This window comes from Perca flavescens, chromosome 13 (assembly GCF_004354835.1).
Source record: "Perca flavescens isolate YP-PL-M2 chromosome 13, PFLA_1.0, whole genome shotgun sequence".
Classification (NCBI taxonomy): domain Eukaryota; kingdom Metazoa; phylum Chordata; class Actinopteri; order Perciformes; family Percidae; genus Perca; species Perca flavescens.
Genome location: NC_041343.1, coordinates 4,798,012 through 4,820,391, shown reverse-complemented (window position 1 = coordinate 4,820,391; position 22,380 = coordinate 4,798,012). Strand labels below are relative to the sequence as shown.

Sequence of the window (22,380 nt, the reverse complement as noted above, 5' to 3'; positions counted from 1 at the left end):
TTTCTCTTGGATCCTTGTTTTGGAATATGGTCCGGGAACCTGAAATGGTGTCTTTTATTCCTAAATTCTCGTTACACAAACGGCAAATATCCTTTACCGACATGTTGCTTGCATGCTGAGCTTACGAGCTATGCTTTGCCTGCAGCAGCAGGGGCGGGCTTGTGGTTGTATTTTCATACGCTTCGTGAATCTGATTGGTTGATTTGGATGGTTCATCCAATCAAATAACCAGTATTCTGCCCCTTCCCAAAAGTTCTCCAACGGAAAGTTCCCAGATGGATATGCCGCGCAAATGCAAAGCAATCCATCTGGCGGAGTCAGGTTAGTTGTTTCTGTCCTGCGCTGTAAACATTGCCATACACTATTAATCTCGTATAACATACAGAATGACGATAGCATTGATACTTTACTAACATTAGCTTGCATATGTTTGGGAACCTGAAAGCTGATATTAGCAATGAAATGGTACCAAAATATCAAACTATTATTACACTGGAAGGAACTCTCACGGACAAAGTCATACTTCTTGGAATAATACGGCCACCGTAGCAGTTAAAATGCGCTCGGAATGGGAGGGGCTAGAAAGTAATATTCAGTTGGTTTCATTCGTCCAATTAAATAAGAAGTAAAACCGCCCAACCAATGCAATGTGCTCAGCTCTTCACAAACACCAATTTCCAATTTGAAACAAGTTCAACGTTTCCATGCCTCTAGGCTTGGCCCTGAAGGCGACATTGTGTCATAAAACCCCCCTCTCCTGGGTGTACTGTAGAGGTTCTTGTATCGGTAGTCTTCCACAACTCACTTTCCAGCTATACTCCCCATTTACCTTCTTCAATACCAGTAGCATGCTTAAAAAGCAAATTAAGAAGCAATATAATTATTTCTGGGATTGTAATAGTAGTTGGATTGCTGCTGTAATGAGCTACAGCAGGTTATTAGTCTATTGTGAAAATCAAACTCTTGTTATTTCCAGATGGACCTCTAAATGTTTTTAGAATTCCCTAATCAATGCTCAAGTTTGATGAAATTCATAGATTACTTCCTGCCCCTTAAATCAAAAAAATATTAATTACCTCAGCCGAGGAGATTATGTTTGTTTCATGTCTGTTTGTTGGTTTGTCAAAACATTTGTCATTATCTCCATGACTTCCAAAACTCGCGTGAAGGCAGAAGGGAATGCCCTCTCTTTCACACGCAGTGCTCCGTGTGAGAATTAAAACAAAGTCACGTGACTGGGCTGAGGGCAAAACAAATGAACACAAGATTGGATGATATGGCGAGTTAATTTGATTTAATTTTGCTAATGATGGGCTTATCGTAATGATGCAGCCACAACAGCAAAAAAGAAAGAAAAAAAGAAAGAAAGAAAAGTTTATGCAAACGGGCTGTTGCTCAGGGAACAATAGCCCGTACCTGTGCACGTCCATGCGTTTACATTTCCGTCAATTCAATAAAGACAGAAAGTAGCCATGTTTCCATCCACACGTTTTTAATGCGAATTAAGTAATATCGAATGTAAAAATGACTTAAAGAAACAGAAAAATTCAATTGAATTTCATGAATATCGACGCAAATTTTATACGTTCGATTTCATTGGATTTTCTCTTAATTGGTAAACAGCTTATGCAATAAACGCAGATGGAAACGTTATTTGCCGAATAAATAATGAATTTTTATTACGTTTTAGGCCATTTTATGGTTGCAACCTGCCATAAAACAAAGAAGAAGAAGTTTTAGGTAATTTACGCTTTCTTTGCAGACGTGGCGAGTGTCAACAAAGACAGAGATCTAAGTGGACGAACGAGGAGACGAGAGACTTTTTAAATGTAATTTACGAGCCAAATATAACGGCTATTTTATATAGTTGTCGTCTGGCATTTACACTCATCTGCATCATCATAGCGATGTTCATAGCTTCAATAGCAACATGAAGAAAAAAATCTACATGTTAAGACAAGATTTGGAGAAATGCATTCATGTCTTCATCTCCAGCAGTGTGGGTTATTGTAAAAGACCATTAGACAACTTCAGCACATTGAGAACACTGCTGCCAAAGTTCAAACCGGTACCAGTACCATTGAGCATATTCTTCCTGTCCTTAAATCTTCCCACTGGCTTCTGGTTAGTTATAGAACCGATTTTGAAAGTGCTGCTGCAGGTTTATAAATCACCTCACAACCTCAGGCCAACATGCAGTTCTGCCTAGAGAATATAAATACAGCAGTTCCCTCAGATGATTTAGAAGCAATGAGCTGGTAGTAACGAGCTGCTTTTAGCTACCATTCAGCACACAGATGGAGCCCACTTCATGATCTTCTTACGTAAATGCACAACTTTTTTGTGCCTGTGATGATTGGTTTCTCTACTGCACTTTCTTTAATCAAATTTGAGACATCATAATACTGGACTGAATATTTCTAGTCTAGTGTGTTTGTGTGTGTGTATGTGTATATATATATATTAGAGCTGGGCAATATATCGATATTATATCGATATCGTGATATGAGACTAGATATCGTCTTAGATTTTGGATATCGTAATATTGTAATATGGCATAAGTGTTGCCTTTTCCTGGTTTTAAAGGCTGCATTACAGTAAAGTTACGTCATATTTGACTGTTGTAACTGTTTTGTTATTTGCATTTACCCACTTAGTCATTATATCCACATTACTGATGATTATTTATCAAAAATCTCATTGTGTAAATATTTTATTTATATCACCCAGCCCTAATATATATATATATATATATATATATATATATATATATATATATATATATATATATATATATATATATATATATATATATATATATATATGTGTGTGTGTGGTTTGACTAATGTGTCATTTTAATATTAATATTTTTCTGTACAAAAATAACAACTATAAATAACAAATAACAAAAAAATACAAAGTAGACATATAATAGTTAAAATGTTTGTGTGTGTGTTCAGGTGTCTGATGGGAGTTTGACAGTGCTATCCATCACCCGGGAGGATCGTGGGGCCTACACGTGTCGAGCCTTCAGCCCTCAGGGAGAGGTCGTTCACACCACACGGCTGCTAGTACAAGGTAGGTACATGTGTATGTGTTGCTGTGTCCTTAGAAGTGCAAAGCATGTTTTACATGTTCTTATGTCACACACTTCTTTTGATTAAGAAATGTTTGGATTAAGACTATGAAAACATTTGATTGGACTTTTGCAGATAAAGTTTTTTAATTTCTATCATTCCATGTGTTTGTCCTCAGGCAGCATGGAATATAACTGACAACAACTTTGATTGAATTCTTCTGATGGACTTTTTTTTAGATGTAGCTCCACTTTTCACTCAGGAAATAGTTTTTCTTTGCTTTAACTTTACTGTTGACATGGAGTCTGTGGTAGCTGCAACAGTTCAATATACAGTCATGCATAAGGGGCGGCTGTGGTTCAGCGGTTGCCTGCCAATCGGAAGGTTGGTGGTTCGATCCTTGGCCCTGCAGTCCCATGTCGAAGTGTCCTTGGGCAAGACACTGAATCCCGAGTTGCCCCCGATGCTGTGCATCAGAGTGTAAATGTCTGTGACTGATTATCTGATGAGCAGGTGGCACCTTGTACAGCAGCCTCGGCCACGGTGTATGAATGTGTGTGAATGGTGAATGGTTCCTGTACAATGTTAAAGCGCTTTGAGTAGTCGTTGAGACTAGAAAAGCGCTATATAAGAACAGTCCATTTACATGTACATACACATTATAGATAAAGTATAGCAACTTTTTTGGAGGTTGGGAATGTGATACTAAGGAATACTACTTTGAGAGATACATTAATATTTTAGTGGAATAATGCTGTTTTGCCTATTTAGGACATTTCTATTTGTTTTTTTTCTTGTATGTGATTTTTACTTTAATTTGATGTGATACACTGTTTTTGTTCTACTTTTTTTAATAATTTTTCTTACCTGACAATATTTTTTATTAGTATTCAAAAATGGAGCAACAAGCTGAAAACCAGTTGCTTTTTAGAGGTGAATTTGTGTACCGTACTTGTCCAAAACGTTAAGCCAGCTAGAGAAGCCTTCCAGTGAGAACAGTAGCTACTAGCAGTAATAACGCAAAGCCGTGCCACACAGTTAGCTCGTCTAACAAGTAACGTTAGCGTACTATAGCGTACTGTGTTAGCAGTACAGTATACAGGCAAAACTTTTCTCTCTGAAAAATGACCAGTAACAACATGATGCATTTTCCAAAGCTAACACTGCAACTCTAACAGCTGTAACCAAATCATACACTGAAACTAAGCACACATCCCTCTGACCCTAATTTATGATAGAGCCTGATAAACTATCTTTGCAAAACTTTCCACCACCTTATTTAAATCCAGATAACAGGATGCTGATATAGATGTATGCCCTCTGAGCTAACAGGGAGGTTTCCCTCTTGGGATATTGAACTTTTTGTGCATTGCTTTTCGATTTGTGCAGTTTATGGCACAAAAACCTCTCATGTTGATCTTCTCATAAGCTCTTAGTTATCCTGGGTTGCATTGAAAATTATTCCATTGCTTGGAAACCCGTCTAAAGCACCACTTTTTGCAGTGTAATTACAGATTGATGTTTGGGCATGCCTCAGTAATGGCCAATCTCATAAACTCCCCTCATCACCTTTAAAATGCAGCCGAAAGACTAATGAGCAGTAAGGACAGCACAGAGTGGCTTCGCTAAGAGAAACTCTTCTGGATGTGCAGCGTTGCAAGTCACATCCACAAACCTCCAAATGTAATATACTGTACAGAATAATAGTCTAGTCTAGTCTAGTTTTGAGATGAGTTTACATTTACATTACACACCGAAATTGCTGGTCCTTGAGCCATGCCGTTTTTATCGCTAACAATAACGTAAACAGCTTTAAGTGAAACTGCAACATTTTGTCTTAGATTGAAATGTGTTAAAGCTAAATGTATCTCTTCCCTGCTGGTGTAAAACCAACACAACCTATGTGATATCAGCTAGCTGATCCATCAAGAGTGCTATCACACCCATGTGGACACAGCAGGCTGAGGAGAATTGAACTAGTTAATGATAGTATGTTTAGGGGTGAGACTGCTCTACACTGAAATTAGTTTGGGGACAACTAACTGCTGCATTTTACAACAGGAACATTTAAGACTAAATGGAGCTCAGCAATTGCATTCATACATTTGCACAGTTTATTATTTATAGAGGCCTACAGAGAAAGAATCAGAGGAAGAGAGAGCTTTTTGGCTGCAGCTCTAAATGAAACATCAGCTTCTGTAACTATGAAGATCTGTTTGTATCAATCCACGCTTTACCACAAAATCAAGACATATTTAGCAAATAAATCATTTATTGTCTAGAATGTGCCACATCATGCACACATCAGTGCTGAAACTACATTTTTTTTTCTCTATCCAGAAATTGAAAGTAAACACAGTATCAAACGTGTCTGTGCAACAACCATAGATTTGATACGCCTCACCGAAGAGGATAAATGATAAAGCAGCAAACATGGCTTTCCAGGTCATCTCATTTAAAGATGGCTGCCCCAGATGTACACAGCTGAGTGTTCATCTGAACTGAGGAAATTGGGGCTCCATCTCTAACTGAAACATTTTCACTGAGTTTTCGGCAGATTGACTTCTGTCATTCTTGTGGAAATTTAACAAAGTAGCAAAGACATGCTCACTTCATAATGAATGCCAGTTAGATACCAGAAAAAGGACTGTGCAAGACTGGACTATGAGACCTAAAGCTAGCTGAAAGCCATATAATGCACTGCAAAACTAGAGAATTTCTCTGAATGATACTTCCTATGGTTTCTTCACTGTGATGTTAGAGCTTCACCAATGCACAACATTTCCATATGTCCTAAACATGTCTGGAGGGGATCTTTAAGTTTTAACAATGTCAGCCAGTCAGTCAGTCCACCACTTTGGTCCAGTATGACTGGACTGGAGTTGGATCGCTATGACATTTTGAACAGACATTCGTGTTCCCCAGAGGATGAGTCCTTTGGTGATCACCACATTGGTGATCCTGATTTTCCATTTAGTGTCACCAGCCGTTTAAAGTTTACCCTTATCCTGTGAACTATCTCAACATCTATCAGATGGGTTGGCACCAAATTTTGTACAGACATGTACATGTAATTTATTGTCATTCTTTATGCTACACGAGAAAACAGTTGTTTTTATGGTGCAGAATGGAGGATGATTTGAGGATTCTTACAGCTGAGGAAAGAAGCTGCTCTGTAGTCTGGTGTTATACCCAAGTGTAATGTATATATGGTATCATGCATTGCATTTATCAAGTGAACGCTAAATAAAAAAAAGTTTCTGTGGTTTAAATGTTGGTCAGTTGCTGTCATTCGTCAGAGAACATGTTCCCAGAGATCCCATGTTTCCTTTAGCGACTGAGTCCAAAGCCATGGCTGAGGCCAGAGCACTTGTTTGACCCATCCTGTATAATTTACGGGACAGACGGATTAATAGAGGACCTCCTGGAAAGCCACTGAGCAGCAGATCAGCTAAGACTACAGCGCCAACAAATCTCCAGCACTCAGCTGGTTCCAAATAGGGCAGGATAGCACGCGCACACACACGCCTGGCAGTCGTCCTAATTGGAGGAGGAAATGCTGCTTGCATTTGTTGGAATTATGCTGTAAAGCATTGGTTCCCAAACCAGGGTTACACGATGTGACTTAGGGGGTACGTCTAAAAAAAACATCATGTAAGGGTGTCTCTATACATAGCTGCAGGTTGAAAGTCTGAAGGGGTACGGGACTGTAACAAGTTTGGGAAACAGTGCTGTAAAGGATAAAGCGCACTCTCCAAGAGAACTCTGCATTTGCTATAGATTATGGTTAAAAAAATCAGAAAGTGGGTGTTATGAAAGATTTGAATCCCTTGATGAATAGTAAATTAGCTCATACTGTATAGCAAAGTACGATACTACAGTGAAGCATGTCATTGAATGTACTTTGTATTCATACCATATTAAATAATATTTCATCAAAGATGATCACTCATATTGCTGGAATTTTGTATTTTTTATAATGTCTGCGTCCTTCCTTTAACCTAATAATTTAACAACACCTACTTTATAACCATCTGTTACTGTCATGTCCCCATTGACACCCTCCTCCTCCCCCTTTCCCTCTTTCATTTTATTGATCTAATTTTTGTAAAAAAATAAAAAAATAAACTGACTGCATCCTCAGCTGGTTAAACTGCTGACTCCTCAGCCTTGAACTCGGAGCGCACCGCAGCCATGTCTTTATTGCATCAATCTCTTCATCGCTAATTATCTCTGGACTGGTGGCGCTACTCCTCCTACCTTTTAACCCTTGCCAATAGTCTTGAGCACACGCTTTAAAATCTCTCCATACTTAGTTTCAACCCTCAGTTGCCTCTTCGTACTCTTCCAGCCAGTTGAGGAGCTGAGAGAAAGATCTCTTTGATACTGGCTCCCTCTCCAGCAGAGTCTCACTGAGATTTAGTTGGGCCATCTACCTGTCCATCTCTTCATCCTTCCTTGGCTTTACATGTATCTGTCTAAATTCTGTATTACAGTTGGACTTTTAAGCTTATGCCACTGTTCCTGTTATGTCAAAATTATTTATATATTTAGTTTGAAAGAATAAAATCCACACATCAGAAAGCCTGCAGAACTGACACGTTCAAATGAGATCGTAATGGCTCAGTCTTAAGCAGTACTTATGTGTAGTATAATCTATTTTGGGTGGTATTGCCACATACTCTCACACACTAAAGGGGTGCTTTTGTATAAATCTTACCACCTAGTGTGTGTGGTAAGTAGCTGAACGTAGATAATGGTAGAATAGGCTGCTTTTAGCATGGTTATGGATGTATGTTCACAGATAAGAAATAACTGCAAATCATGTATCATGGTATATAAATATATCCATGCGTGCAAGGAGGATGATCCATCTGGCACAGCAAGGATCACTCAATAAATTCTCATAATCCTTTACTGAGTGCAAAATAAGTATGTCATATGGCTCTGGGGTCTGTTAACAGAACCAGAGTGGCTGTACCGGTGTTAATCCCCGTGTGTCTTCACAGTATGTGTACATGGCCATAAATACCCCACATGACCCTTGCTCAGTCTGTTAACTAATTCCTGTGTTGTGTCTGTAGTAGGTATGAAGTGGTTGAGTAGGTGCTTCCTACTGAGAGTGGTCAATATGTGAGTGTCACACTGGCCCCTGTTCTCCATGTGGACCGTGCAGTCATTTAGATTGCGGTATAGCTTCACACTGATTAATTTCATGCTGCAGGCAGTAAAATGATCCTGTATGTGCTGTATATGTCTTGTGTTGGTTTTAGGATTAAAGAAATTCTTACAGCGGGAACACACTGCACGTGAAAGCGCTGCAAATAGCACGCATTTCCCCGCACTGGTCACAAAACAATTTTCCTCTCTACAGATCTCTCTCTCTCTCTCTCTCTCTCTCTCTCTCTCTCTCTCTCTCTCTCTCCCCCCCAACAGCGAGTGTGTGTGTGTGTCACTCTGTCTGTCTCTCCTTGTGCCTGATCGCGTGTCTCGCTGGACACAGCTGAGAAGTCAAGACAGCCAAAATCACCATAGACCCGGGTGTTTTTATTTTGAAATTTGTTTTTATTTTGTAAAGTATCTGGCTGCCCTGTGGCCTTCCTGTATGTGATTAACTGGCTTGACACATTCGCAGAAGGGACGCCGAAAAGATCGCTGCAGTGTGCCAGCCGGTGTGGCCTGAAAGATAAAATAGGCCGCCGAAATGAAAATAGCTGTGCTTCACGGCGCTTCAGCATGCGGTGTGCTTCAGGCGTTAAGTCGACTAACACAATATGATTTTGTCGACTAATTGATTAGTTGATTTAATCAGACAGATCTGTAAAACTGAGTTTCTCTTACAAAGAATCATGCAAAAGCACCACTTTAAATATTGTGTTTACCAGAGATGTGCTCATGAGTTTCTTGGAATAAAGTCATTCAGCATGAAAAAAGCATAAAAGATGATAACTAAAGAAATCAACTAAAGAAATCTTAGTTGACTAAGACCAAAACAGCCGATTACCGGTAGTTGACTAATCGTTTAAGAGGGGGTAGCCTAGTTTTTTTTTTTTTTTTTTTTTTTTTTTTTAATTCTGGTTTAAGAACAAACTGTTGACATGTTGCACTTATACACTGAAAGGGTTGAACTTGATCCGATGACTATAGATCAAATATTTGATTTCTTCCTACGTTTGAATAGTAGTTTGAATTTTGAATGTAAAGTGACAGCCCTAGTAATTATTTTTCCAACAGCAGGTTCCATCCCTGCAAAAATGGATTTTCTGCTAAGCAAAATATTATAATTGATTTATTTGAAACAAATTCGTCTCAATCCCTTTTTGACAAAATGACATTTGGCATCATGCACTTCTGCTGAGGCTAAGTGTCCTACTCAGTGTATGTGTCTTCCCCCCCCCCCCCAACCCCCACCAGGCCCTCCGTTCATTGTTTCGCCACCAGAGAACATCACAGTGAACATCTCACAGGACGCCTTCTTCACCTGCCAGGCGGAGGCCTACCCTCGCAACCTGACCTACACCTGGTTCTGGGAGGAGGACAACGTCTTCTTCAAGAAGTAAAGTTATGATCGGTTTCATTATGGTCTGCCATATCACCTCACAGGGTTTCCCGCAGAAAATGTGTCAGTTAAGGTGGTAGGGTGGCGATTGCCGTCAGACCGGGGGTGGGGGGAGAGACTGACAACCTCAGCCTGTCAGTGTGCCATAGGGCATAGTGAACACAGTGGTGCCTGCCTGTAACAGAGGAAGTCTAATTTTAGTTAACCCATACCGTGACGGCTTTCACCTCGCCGTTACATACGCTGTCTGCATGGAGTTTTGAAAAGTGTAAACACACTTGCAACCGCTTTACCGACGTTGCCGTGACTCACTGACTTTAACAAAATCGACGTTTCGCTCCGTCTGCACCACAGCTCTGTGGGTGGGTGTCGGCAGTCGGAGCTCCGCTCTCTGTCAAGATGCAGAGACGTCAGATATGCTCGCGCTTATGCGCTCTCGGGTACCGAAATATGGCACCGTTTCATTTAAAGTGACTCCGTCCTCGGTAGTACCGACGTCATTTGTTCGGTACCCAACCCTAGTAATGAGTGGCACATAACGTGAAGTAACATGGCATTTTATTTTGTTTGAGTTTTAACTTCCAGTCCAGTGGGGCAAGTACATTTCTCTTCCACTTGCCCTACAAAAAAATCCACTTCTCCGGACAAGCGGACAAGCCTTAATGTCGAGCCCTGTCACATATTTAAAGATTGTAAAAACTGATTATTTTCCAATTCATGGCACGTTTTTTTATTTTTTATTTTTAATGCCTTCCGCACAGAAGGGAGACTGGCGTTGGTCACGGTTTGGAATGAAAGGGAGAAAACAGGTCAGAGTAACACGGCGGATATCTTTCATATCCTTTGTTTTATTTGGATTTTTTGATTTTTTTTAACCATGTAGTTAAGGCGGCAGGCGTGTCTTGCTTAGGTGGCCGCCTAAGCTGCAAAGTGCTGCGGGAAACCCTGACCTCACCTGTCTGTACCGACTGTTCACCAGCCACTGTCAAGAGTCCTGTGTTGTTTCTGTGCTGGATATTTACTAGAGAGAAATGATATAATTTAATGAAATAAAAAAACAACAGGTACAAATGCAATGATCATGTGTGCGGACAGAAATCTGCCCTTTGGTGTAGCAGTTATTTAGCTTAACTATATAGGCTTTTAGGGACTCTTTTGGCGTGTAACATGGCTTATCTAATTGCTTTAAAGGGGTGATAGAATGCAAAACCGATTTTACCATGTCATAGTTGAATAACGACAGGTGGGTAAATAGGACATACATAAGCTCAAAATTCCATTGACACCCCTTTACTATGAAAATCTCATATTTTGAAACTGCTGCTGAAAACAGGCAAATCTCAACAAAGCTGGAAGTTGACGTCAATCTCCCAAGACCTGTAACCTTGTCAGCCCATGGGTGTATTAAAGGAGAATTCCGGCCAATTTTTACGTTAATCTTGATCGCTATAGCTACGCGAGTACTTTCGATAGAAAAAACCCTGACCCAAATCAGTGCAGGTAACACGGAGAAGCTGCAGCTACGTACTACAAGCGTCCCCTGAGCTAAAACGGCAGTACTCGGGGCAAGTTTTAGAGTGCCTTTGTGCCTCTTAACAGACACAATATGCAATTAATATGTCTGTGCCACATGAACAGAGCCCTTACGTGTCAACAAGATGCGTTTTCAACTCAGACATTGTTTAAATTCACCTACCCTGGTCCCTGTCTCGATCCTGCCAGTAGCTAGCTTGCCCTGCTAGCTGATAGCCGTTAGCTGCCGTTTGGTGAGTGTATTCAGACAGGCTTCTGTGATAATCATCCCAATAACAATCCACGGAGCGGTGGTGGTGTGGCTATGTCTTCCAGAGGACAGGTCATGTCATGTCTTGAAGTGTATTCCCCCCTAAAAAAAACAATAGTGCTGTAGTAGCTGTTAGCTGCTAGCTGCCCTCCGGTGAGTGTGTACAGCCAGATAGCTGTTAGCCGTTAGCTGCTAGCTGCCGTCCGGAGAGTGTATTCAGCCAGGCATCTGTGATAATCATCCCAGTAAAAATCCACGGAGCGCCCGGTGGTGTGGCTATGTCCCCCAGTTACTGAAGGCTACCTTTAGCTTGTGCTTGGAACAGCAAGTTCATCTGCCTGTTTCCCCTCTGTCTGTCAGTCTCGTTCTTTCCAACTCTTGAGGCTAGTTCTTCGTCTGTATACTCTGGTTCGAATAAATAAGGATGACCATCAAACGCAAAAAGCTCTCTTCCGTGTGTTGCATATCTGCTATATTCTTCATACTCCAAGCTTCTTCCGTTATAAACAACTCTGCTTTTCACTCTTCACACACACTACGCTCCAATCTGCAAATTACTGTTTACCTTTTTCTGCTACAACTGAATTCCCAGGAGACCGCGCGATGCAACAGCTAGGCTTCAGTAACGCTATTACTGTGCAAGCCACAGACATCGTTTATCCCGTTTCCATGTAGTTACATAGTCACTGATATGGTCATAACCACTACAGTGCTCAATTACCTATTTTGAGGGGGAAATAATCTAAACCTTTCGCTGCAAAGGCATGATCTGTCCTATGCAGGATATCCACCAACCCACCGGGCGCTCCGTGGATTTCTATTGGGATGATTAGCACAGATGCCTGGCTGAATACACTCTCCGGACGGCAGCTAGCAGCTAACGGCTAACAGCTATCTGGCTGTACACACTCACCGGAGGGCAGCTAGCAGCTAACAGCTACTACCGCACTATTGTTTTTTTTTAGGGGGGAATACACTTCAAGACATGACATGACCTGTCCTCTGGAGGACATAGCCACACCACCACCGCTCCGTGGATTGTTTTTGGGATGATTATCACAGAAGCCTGTCTGAATACACTCACCAAACGGCAGCTAGCAGCTAACGGCTATCAGCTAGCAGGGCAAGCTAGCTACTGGCAGGATCGAGACAGGGACCAGGGTAGGTGAATTTAAACAATGTCTGAGTTGAAAACGCATCTTGTTGACACGTAAGGGCCCTGTTCTTGTGGCACAGACATATTAATTGCATTTTGTGTCTGTTAAGAGGCACAAAGGCACTCTAAAACTTGCCCCGAGCACTGCCGTTTTAGCTCAGGGGACGCTTGTAGTACGTAGCTGCAGCTTCTCCGTGTTACCTGCACTGATTCGGGTCGGGGTTTTTTCTATCAAAAGTACTCGCGTAGCTATAGCGATCAAGATTAACGTAAAAATTGGCCGGAATTCTCCTTTAAGAGAACGGTCACGCTAGGGCTGGGCGATATGGACCAAAAGTCATATCCCGATATATTTTGGCTGAATATCGATATACGATATATATCCCGATATTTTTTTCCGCAAAGTGAGAGCAAATGTTCAGTCAAAGCCAAAATCAAATATGACATGTCACAAGTAGTTTCATAGAGACAGTTGCAAAATCAAATAAATAATAAACCGGTTTCTTCACCTGGTTCATGATTAAATGCTCAGCTGTTCAAATAACAATAAAATGTAAACCTAAATACTGTATAACAGGAGTACCTTTTTTGAAATCAAAGCTCCATATTTGTGATTCGTTCCAAAGGTCAATTAAGCTTTTGATATTAATATAATCTACTTTGTTCAAAATGTAATGCCTCATGCCTGTAAGCCTAGGTTTATAGTCCCATTCTTCCACTTGATACTGCTTCCACTTAAGTAAACTAAAAGATGAACTATCGACTACAAAACAAAGAAACTAATTAATGTGTTAATACAAAGAATATTTATTATGATCGGTTCACAGATCTGAGTCCAAACGGAAACTTCACCCTTCTGAACTAAGAGTTTCTGCTTCAAGGTGAAGTTTAAAACAGACTGAAATGTCCAGGCTCATTCCTTCACTATTTATTTCTGTATGTATTTATGCGTTACATGTCATTTTAACGGGCACTGAGCTCCAGATCCTGCAGCTGCAGACGGTCTCTGCTGCCCCGCTGTAGCTTCTCTCCGTCCGCCTGCCGCCGGCAAACTTAGTGGAACTTTCCGCCGATATCGACATACAAGTCGTCCTGGACTACGTGTAAGATCCTACCGATCACCACTCTGTCTTTGGCTGGTCCGATCTGGATCAGCGGGGACCGGCGCTGCAGCGAGGCAAAGCTGTGTTTTTCCCGGGGGAAGAGACGCTGCGGCCGGCCACGGAGCTCTCCGCCTCCCGCTGCCGCCGGAGCTCAGATTGCTGGTCGAAGGCGGCATACATAATCATAAAACACATTGTCACCTGTTAAATGTTATTCATTGCTGTTTGTTCTTTTCATTTCCTCTATCGAACATAATTAAGCAGTACAAAAGTCCGGCATCTTTAGCGTTGATCTGAATGCTTCGGACCCCTGTTCCAAGATGGCGGCGGTTTCGACGTATGTTTAGAACCTCAAGGCGACATCTGTGTATATATCTATGGGAGCAAGGATCACATTTGAACTATATCGATATATGCGATATGGTCTAATTCCATATCTCATTTAAAAATATATCGATATATTTTTAATATCGATATATCGCCCAGCCCTAGGTCACGCCCCAACATTTACATAGGCTACACAACTGACCTGAGATCAGGTAGTGTTCTGAATCTAGGTCACGCAGATCTGTGCTATTCCATTACAAAATTCACTTCTGAAACTTTTTTATGTGAGAAATCAACTATTTAAAGCTCAAATATGGGCCATTTAATGAAAATTTATGGCTAATTGCAAATTTTGTCCGACTGTGTGTCGGAGTTCAGCGGCCGGTGCTGCCTGGGTTGCTACATCGCCGCCCTGCCTGTCCTCTGTTACAGACCCCGGCCCATAGGCGCGGGAAGTAGGGGTGCTGGGGGTGCTGCAGCACCCCCTGTTGGTGGCAGCACCCGTTGTTGGCAAACTGCGATCAAACCCGTATTACCCAATGGGCATTAATCATTATGGGGATAATTATCCAATCAGAATAAAATAAAAGTTGTTTAATGTAATGATTGGGTGCACTGTGTAGATTGGCTAAAGATAAAGGTGGGTGGGCATAGAGCATGTTGTTTACATCGCACTGATCCAAGATCAGCTTTCTAAGAACGAGTTGAGATTGAAAGAGTGGAATTAATTTGTAACTGATCCCCGGTCAGATTGGGTTGCATCAGCGAGTGAAAGTGTGGAAAAGAGAGAGAAAGAAGCGGCTGCTATAAAAAATGTCCCGCGAATAAAAAGCTTTTTTAAAAGAGCTGGGAATGACGAAGAGGAGGATGTCGAGGAGCTAGCCAACGTTAGCTTGGAAGAATCGCTGCCTTCTACCAGCTACACTCAGCCACAGCTAACGGTGGCTAACGTTCACTTTAGCGAAGTTGTTGTGGAAAAAGACAGAGATGAGGCCGGCGGTCATCAGCATTACAGAACAAGGTAATGGCCCCTCAGGTACCATCATCTCTGAAGACCCTGCACTACGGGGACCGATTACAGAGACCATCCGGGAGGAAGTTATACCCAGAGGGATATTAGCCTTTCAGAATCGGCGGCTAAATATCCAGCATCTCGGAGGGGGGACGAGGCTGGCGGCAAAAAGACCCGCTCTCTCACTAACGAGGCACTGCCCGACACCTTCACAACGGTGAAACGGTACCACGGGAGTGGATTCTAGATCACTGTCCACCGGAGACATTTGTCGCGTTGCCTGTAAAGTGCTCCCAACACACAGCAACACATGTGTAGTAGGGTTTAGCGAGCTGCTGAGGGAGCTGGACTTTGAGGATTTGATCTGCGACTTTGCAAAGAAAAAGACAAGAAATTAGATCTTCTAAAGGTAAGAGCTATTATGCTATCTGTAAATTGAGTAGGTTAATATAATCTGTTGTGACCGTGTGACCAGATAATGCACATATTTTGTTTAGTTTATTGAAATGCCATGCATATCAGACGAATGGCATCATAATTTTGTGATGCTGCTATAGGCTTGTGTGAGACAGTTGTCAAGTGCAGTAGCCTATATGTTGGCTTTTGCAGTTTGTGAAGTAGCCAGCTGACTAAGTGACTGTTATTTTACAACCTGCACTCAGCTGTGTTGTGTGATGGCATTGTTGTATCTTCAGTCAATCACGTTTCAGAATTACTATTGTGCTTTCTGCTTGGGTGATTTTTAGTGAATATTATATTGCCATAGTCTTGAGCCATACAACGCTTTGGTATGATTTAATTAATTGTAACACTGTCTTGTGATGTGTGAGTCAGATGGCAGTACTTGGTTTATTGAACTGGAAAGGCATACTTGATGCCTCCTCAGCTGGTCATTCATCGTTTTTTTTGTTATTTTTTATTCGATAGTGACAGTGGATAGACAGGAACGGGGGAGAGAGAGAGAGGGAATGACACGCAGCAAAGGGCCGCAGGTCGGATTTAAACCCGGGCCGCTGCAAAGGAATCTTTTGACCAGTAGTGATTGGCATGTGATTTAGTGCATTAGTTCGCTGTGCAGTACGCACCGTATGTAGCCTACTTCATGGAGGGGGGGGGGAGGCAGAGGTAGAGTCGTTCTTCGCACCCCCCCGCGCCAGCACCCCGCACCCCCTGCTGAAAATGACTTCCCGCGCCTTTGCCCCGGCCTGCTGTGAGCTCGATTGAGCTCGGCCGGCGGCCCGGTGCTCAATACCCGCTCCAGGGCCTGCAGCTCGCTGTTCTCCCTCCCCTCTTCCTGCTACCGGCCGGCCGGTGAGTGACTGAGAGCGCGGTCAGCGAGCTTGTTACGCCCGCAATCTCTTACCGCAGCCCGCAGGTTCCAGTTAATCTTATAATAGATATGTGCGTTGAGTTATTTAAACAAACAATCGGGGAAATAAACGCCTCTTGTCCGCAAGCCTCATTGATAGAGCCCGCGGTGAGCTGGAGTCCATCAATGAGAGCTAACTAGCCTCCTCCTAACGAGACCTCTGACATTCACAAAAATGCATTCAATTGAAATCTGAAATCGGACAAGTGTTAGCTAAGCTTTGTAAGACCTTGGGGAACCTGTAATATTCATGCCGTGACGAAATTCAAACTGTAAATATACTATAGTAATGCCGAAAGTGTAGCTAGCTAGCTAGCTGCGATAGTTCCCCATTGTATTGAATGGGACATATAGCTAGCAGGTGCTCGTCCTACAAAGAGGCCTCGCGTTAATAAAAATGCCTTAAAGTCAAATCAGACACTACGGTTAGCTTTATAAGACATTGGGGAATGATGTTATATAAGTGTCGTGACTAAATTCAAACTGTAAATATACTATAGTTATGCCGAAAGTGTAGCTAGCTAGTTGCTATCGTTTCCCATTGTATTGAATGGGACATATAGCTAGCTAACTGCTCGTCCTAATAAGATGCCTGGTGTTCATAAAAATGCCTTAAAATCAAATCGGACACAACGGTTAGCTTTATAAGACATTGGGGTAGATGTTATATAAGTGGCGTGACGAATTCAAACCGTGAATATATTATATAGTTATGCCGGCAGCCGGCAACCGGCCGGTAGTGCAGTATCCACAAAGGGTGACTTTGCGCTGGGTATGGAGCCCAGCAGGCTGCCGCTTTCTCGTCAGACTGTGTGGAGCTCCTAAAGTCCGACATGTCTTACCAAATTTGCAATTAGCCATCAATTTTCGTAAAACGGCCCATATATGAGCTTTATATAGTTGATTTCTCGCATTAAAAAGGCTCAGAAGTGAATTTGGTAAGGAAACATTGCAGTGTCTGGAATATGAGATTCTGTCGCGTCTCTAATGTGCGTGTATTGGGGATTCACTCAACCAATCAGCGCGTGTCTCTAATGTGTGCGTATGGCAATTCGCTCAACCAATCAGCGCGCAGCTCATCTAAATATTCATGAGCATACCATATTTGGAAGAAAAGCTCTTGTTACAAATAGGGCCAAAACACAGGGAGGCATAAGGGCCAATAAAATATCAAACAAGCCATTTTCAGCCCAACCAATGTTACATACCCCATTAGGAGACCATAAGGAACAGTGTGAAATACCCTATATAATCATTCTATCACCCCTTTAAGATTGTAGTAGCTGCAGTGGAACTAAAAAAGTCATTTTTACATGACAATGATATTCAATGTTAAAACAATATCCTTGACTTCATTATGTATATTTTCATGAATAAGTTCTAGGAGTCATTGTATGTTACATTCTGTTTCAACTTGGTGATTGGGTTTTGAGAATAACATCACATGCTATTTTTTTATTTTATGTATCCTTTAATTAGCCAGAAAGGTCCCATTGAGATATGAGATCTCTTCTCACATGAATGTTTTTGAGAGTCCATTCAAGACAGCATGGAGCAAAGCCCCTTTCAGACATTCACTCATTCATGTAAATGGTGATTTAACATGTGGGTCTCATGTCTAAAGTAGTGCACAGTCACTTTTATTTCAAAAGCATGGCAGCAATCTTACTAGGTCAAACAGTACCATTTCTGTAACACTTTAAACATGGCAAAAATCTAAATGAAATGTGGTCAGATTAATGTAAAAGTTGCATCACATGGTTAAGTTTGCATGGAATAAATGCATGTCTTCTTCGCCTAATTACTGTAATACTGTAATACTGTTAGAACTTAATTATCATCTCCTTTGCTGAAAAACAGTCACATCAGTTTTATTAACTTTTAATGAGCGGATTTGAAGTTTTCCGATTCTTCTCATGTCAGATAAAAAATGTTTTACCCTCATGGGTGAGAGGTTTACAAAATACTTAATAAAACAACCACAGTAATAATCGGACCAGCCCCCCCTCCTTTAAATTTCATATATTCCAACAGCATAGATGAATAAATTAATATCCAGCCAAACCTAGCTTTGCAAACAGTGATTGTGGTCTGTCGCACTGCAGCTGAATTCTCTAATAACTGATGAAGGTGGTAATAACATTTATTAAGAGAGATTCACAAAATAAGTTTTTAAAATCCATCAGTGAATGCAGCCTGTGAGAGAACGGAAAACACTCTTCTTTCTTTATATCATGAGACATTTCAACTCATTGCTGATTTCTGGCAGTGATCCTTCTTCCTCTTGCACAACAGGTGTTGTAATGCCGTGTCTCTACTGAATGGTATGGCTCTGCTCGACTCGGCTCACTTTTTTGGTACCAGTACTTTTCTCTTTTTGTTTTCCACAGAAGATAGTACCCATCAGTGTAGGTGAGATTGTCAGCCGATTTTCATAGCCACGATGCTTGAAACTGCTGTGTCATTCGCTGAATCCTTGTATTGGCATCCAAACAGAGGAATGTCTGTACTTAATTGGACGTGTAGTGTACGCCGTAGTTTTGCGGGCTGCCAATTTTTTATATGTGGGTCAAGTGAATAAAAAATTGCCGTTGCTATTGACGATAGCTTGGCTATATTAAAATGGCAGGTTTGTGCAGAATGTTGCGTGTTGCGCTACTGACGTCTCTCTGACCAATCAGTGGTCCGCAGTGTTTTAACTCCACCTTCTAGTATCGGCTCAGCTCGCTTGGAACCTCGACCGAAGAGAGTTCCAGGTGCAGTAATATTTAAACCAAAACGGAGATAGTCGAGTAGAATCGTGTTGAGCTGTACCATGCAGTGGAAAAATGGCAATTCTTCACCCTGTTGGTCTGCAGTATTATCAGGGTCATCTGGGCTTTCATCGCATTTTATTACATCTAAGTCCAGTTCCAGTTAAGTCATCAAATCTGAACCCTTTTAAATTATTTACCATCTCTTTTTACGTAGTTTGTTTGGTATGAAATGATGCCATCTCTTAGTTAAAAGGCTTTCGCTACATATTTAGTCACTGCTAGACAATATGCTGAGCGAGTTCAGTTTGATGAGTTTTTAGACAAAAAGACATACATCTCTCCATCTCTCTATCCATGTTATCAGCTTTAAACTAAAAGAAATGTTATAATGGAAAGAAAGCAAAATCACTAATTTTGTATGATGGATCTCTAGAAATGTCAGTCAGTCGGCACATCTCCCTCCATAGCCCCAAGCGATGACATTTCCACTGTTGATCCTTGGAAGCTGTTCTGACAGAGACAAAAATGCACTTGTCCATTCTGCTTCCCCATAAAGTGCCCTACAGCCACCAAAGCTTGAAGTTAAGTTAGGTTTATGATGCACATTCACAATGCATCAAATTACATCAACGTCCGCTTCAATGCACGGTTTTTAAAAGAGACAGAGTCAAACCCAGCTCTCATGCATCAGGCTATATTGTCAAACAAAGAGGGAGATTTTCTCTTTTTACTGGTATGGCCATTTCATGCTGCCTAATATTATATTTCATTTATTATTAAATTATGAAAAAGAAATAGGAAATAGTCTTTACAGTATACCGTAAGTTCATTTCAATAACAGGATGTCTGCCCTTTTGAAAAATTTAAAATAAGGACATGATGGAAGAATTTGCTCTGATATGTTTATTTTCCAGAGTTGATATACTGTGTAGTGAAAAGGTTTAAAACATCACACAGAACACGGCACCCAGATGATATGTTCAGGAGTAATTGTAAATCATACAATGTCACAGAAAAATATTCGTAACCGTAATACTGCTTTTTTTTTTTTTGCCACGCAGCATCATTTTGTAATTGATTACATGCCACTTTGCAACACAGTAATACAACAGAGACCTTATTTATTGATACATATCAATATCGATCAGCTTAACGTTACTACAATGTGCTGGTTGACAAGTAGCTAACGTTAATGCTAAAGCTTGGTTACAACATCGTTCAACATGCTCATAAAGTTATTTTAAGTATGATTGTTTTGACCATGGTTAACAGCACTGGACTAACCCACGAATGAGTTCACCAGTAACGTTAACGTTAGCTGTATAGATAGACGATTAATGCTAATTTAGCCAGCTAGCTAGCACACCCCGGTCTGTCTGCCTCACTCCCCCGGCGCAGAGAGACTCAGTCGGGATGATAGCTGACAACTGCCCCGGGACATATAACTAGCTAGTTACCATTAGCCCCCCGTCAGCTAGAAGCCAGCCTTTCATTACAGCAACCCCCCGGCCAGCACTTAACTCCAGTGCCTGGTGCTTACGACGCTAACGGCAGTTTAATGAAGCGTCGGGAAACGGACCATTTCAGACCCAGCACCCGAATCACAATAGCGGCCATTCCCCCAGCAATCCCCACCCACACCGTCTCTCAGCCTCATTGAATAGCTAGCTAGGGTTACAACCATCCAAAAGGTGACAGTGATATGTGAAATATTCTGAGTTTTAGCTGCTGGCTAATGTTAGCTTGCTGGCTCACTAGCTAACTGGTCAGCCAACAATACAAATCGAATCAAGAAAAACATAATTATGTTGGGGAAACTGCAGCTATTTTATTAGAATAACATGAATAATCGTTACTAAATGTAACGTGAATAACCTTGAATGGGTAAACTTGTCAGTGAACAGATGCATTCTAACCAGCAAAGGTATTTAACATTAAAAACTACAACTCCCATAATTCCACGCAACTTCCCAACATCGTCATTTGTTTGGTGGGAAATTAAGCCATCTCTTAGTTATAAGGCGCTTTCACTACATATTTAGTCATTGCTAGTCACATATTCTCATCAACGGGTTTGTATGATATTGTACGAAATTCTGATAACCGGTCAACCTTAGGTCTAGTGACAGTTAAGTTTATCTTCTTCTGGGACATGAATAACACTCCCCCGCTTGGAAGTCCTGTGTAGGCCTTGGGGTTGAAAACTTAGACAGTCATATTTTCAAATCTCCAGTTAGCTTTCAGCTCTGACTTAATGTGCGGCCCTATGGAATCTGTCTTATAGCTTTTTTAAATTCTCAATTTCGCGATTCTGTCCATGATTCTTTTATTACAGAAACTATTGGCCTCTACATTAATGCTGCCATCAGTCAGGGACTGGCCCCAGCTGGGCCCTCGTCAAAAAAAGACATTTCCCACCGGGCCTAAACAACGTTTCTGGGGGAAACCCTGAAGAAGTAAGACAAGAGTAGAAAGCTTAGGAGAAATGAGATGGGTGACACTCTGCAGCTTCTATCCTGTGGAAGGGAGACCCACCGGATGAGTCATTCATTTAATGCTCATCAGTCTCTGTGACGGGAGATAGTGAACACAAACAACCACGCTGATGAATCAGCTCACTACCATGCGTATTGTGAGAGATACTGTGTGACACAAGGCTCAAGCATCATTAATGCCTTCAAATTGTATTTCAAATTGCTCACAGAGTCACTAGATCAGCCTGGCAATCAATGTGGCTTGTCCCAGTTTGACCCGAGTTCTTAGGTCACTCGTGGCCTAAACTACCGCTTGCTAAGCTTCTCTGTCCACAACATGGCTTAAACTACAACTGCTGTGATATATTTTGACTAGCGACTGGGGTATAAAAACGAAGGATTTCACACAAAGCTTGTTCTAATGCCTCCAGACAGGGCAGGCGATGCAGATTCTGTTGCTCCTGGCAGTTTCTAGTTATTTTATGACTGTAGTGACTGAGGACTGAATTGTGTAGTTTGATAAATGATTGCCTTTGCTAACAAATCCCTTAAATTTGACTGCTGTTTTCCCCTCATGTTTCAGTCGGAGCAGCGTGAACAGCTCTCTGAAATGTAAGGCTTCTGTCTTTTGAAAAAGCCGCAATCATGACAGATTTGATGTTTTGCTTCTAAGGCCTCTATATTCTATGTTCAATCAGCAGAAATGCTGCTTTGCAAAACACATCCTGTGAAAGTGACACCACAACAGTGGTTAAATGACAACA

General features: G+C 41.4%; 1 protein-coding gene across 6 annotated transcripts in view; it reads left to right on the top strand.

Annotated features, from left to right (window-relative positions):
* Positions 1 to 22,380, top strand: part of igsf9bb (immunoglobulin superfamily, member 9Bb) — a 137,880-nt gene that overhangs the window by 61,868 nt on the left and 53,632 nt on the right. For all 6 annotated transcript variants that reach the window (XM_028594646.1, XM_028594643.1, XM_028594644.1 and 3 more), the window contains exons 5-6: positions 2,961 to 3,078; positions 9,492 to 9,633. In XM_028594646.1, the coding sequence (XP_028450447.1) occupies positions 2,961 to 3,078; positions 9,492 to 9,633 (260 nt within the window). The remainder of the gene's footprint in view (positions 1 to 2,960; positions 3,079 to 9,491; positions 9,634 to 22,380) is intronic.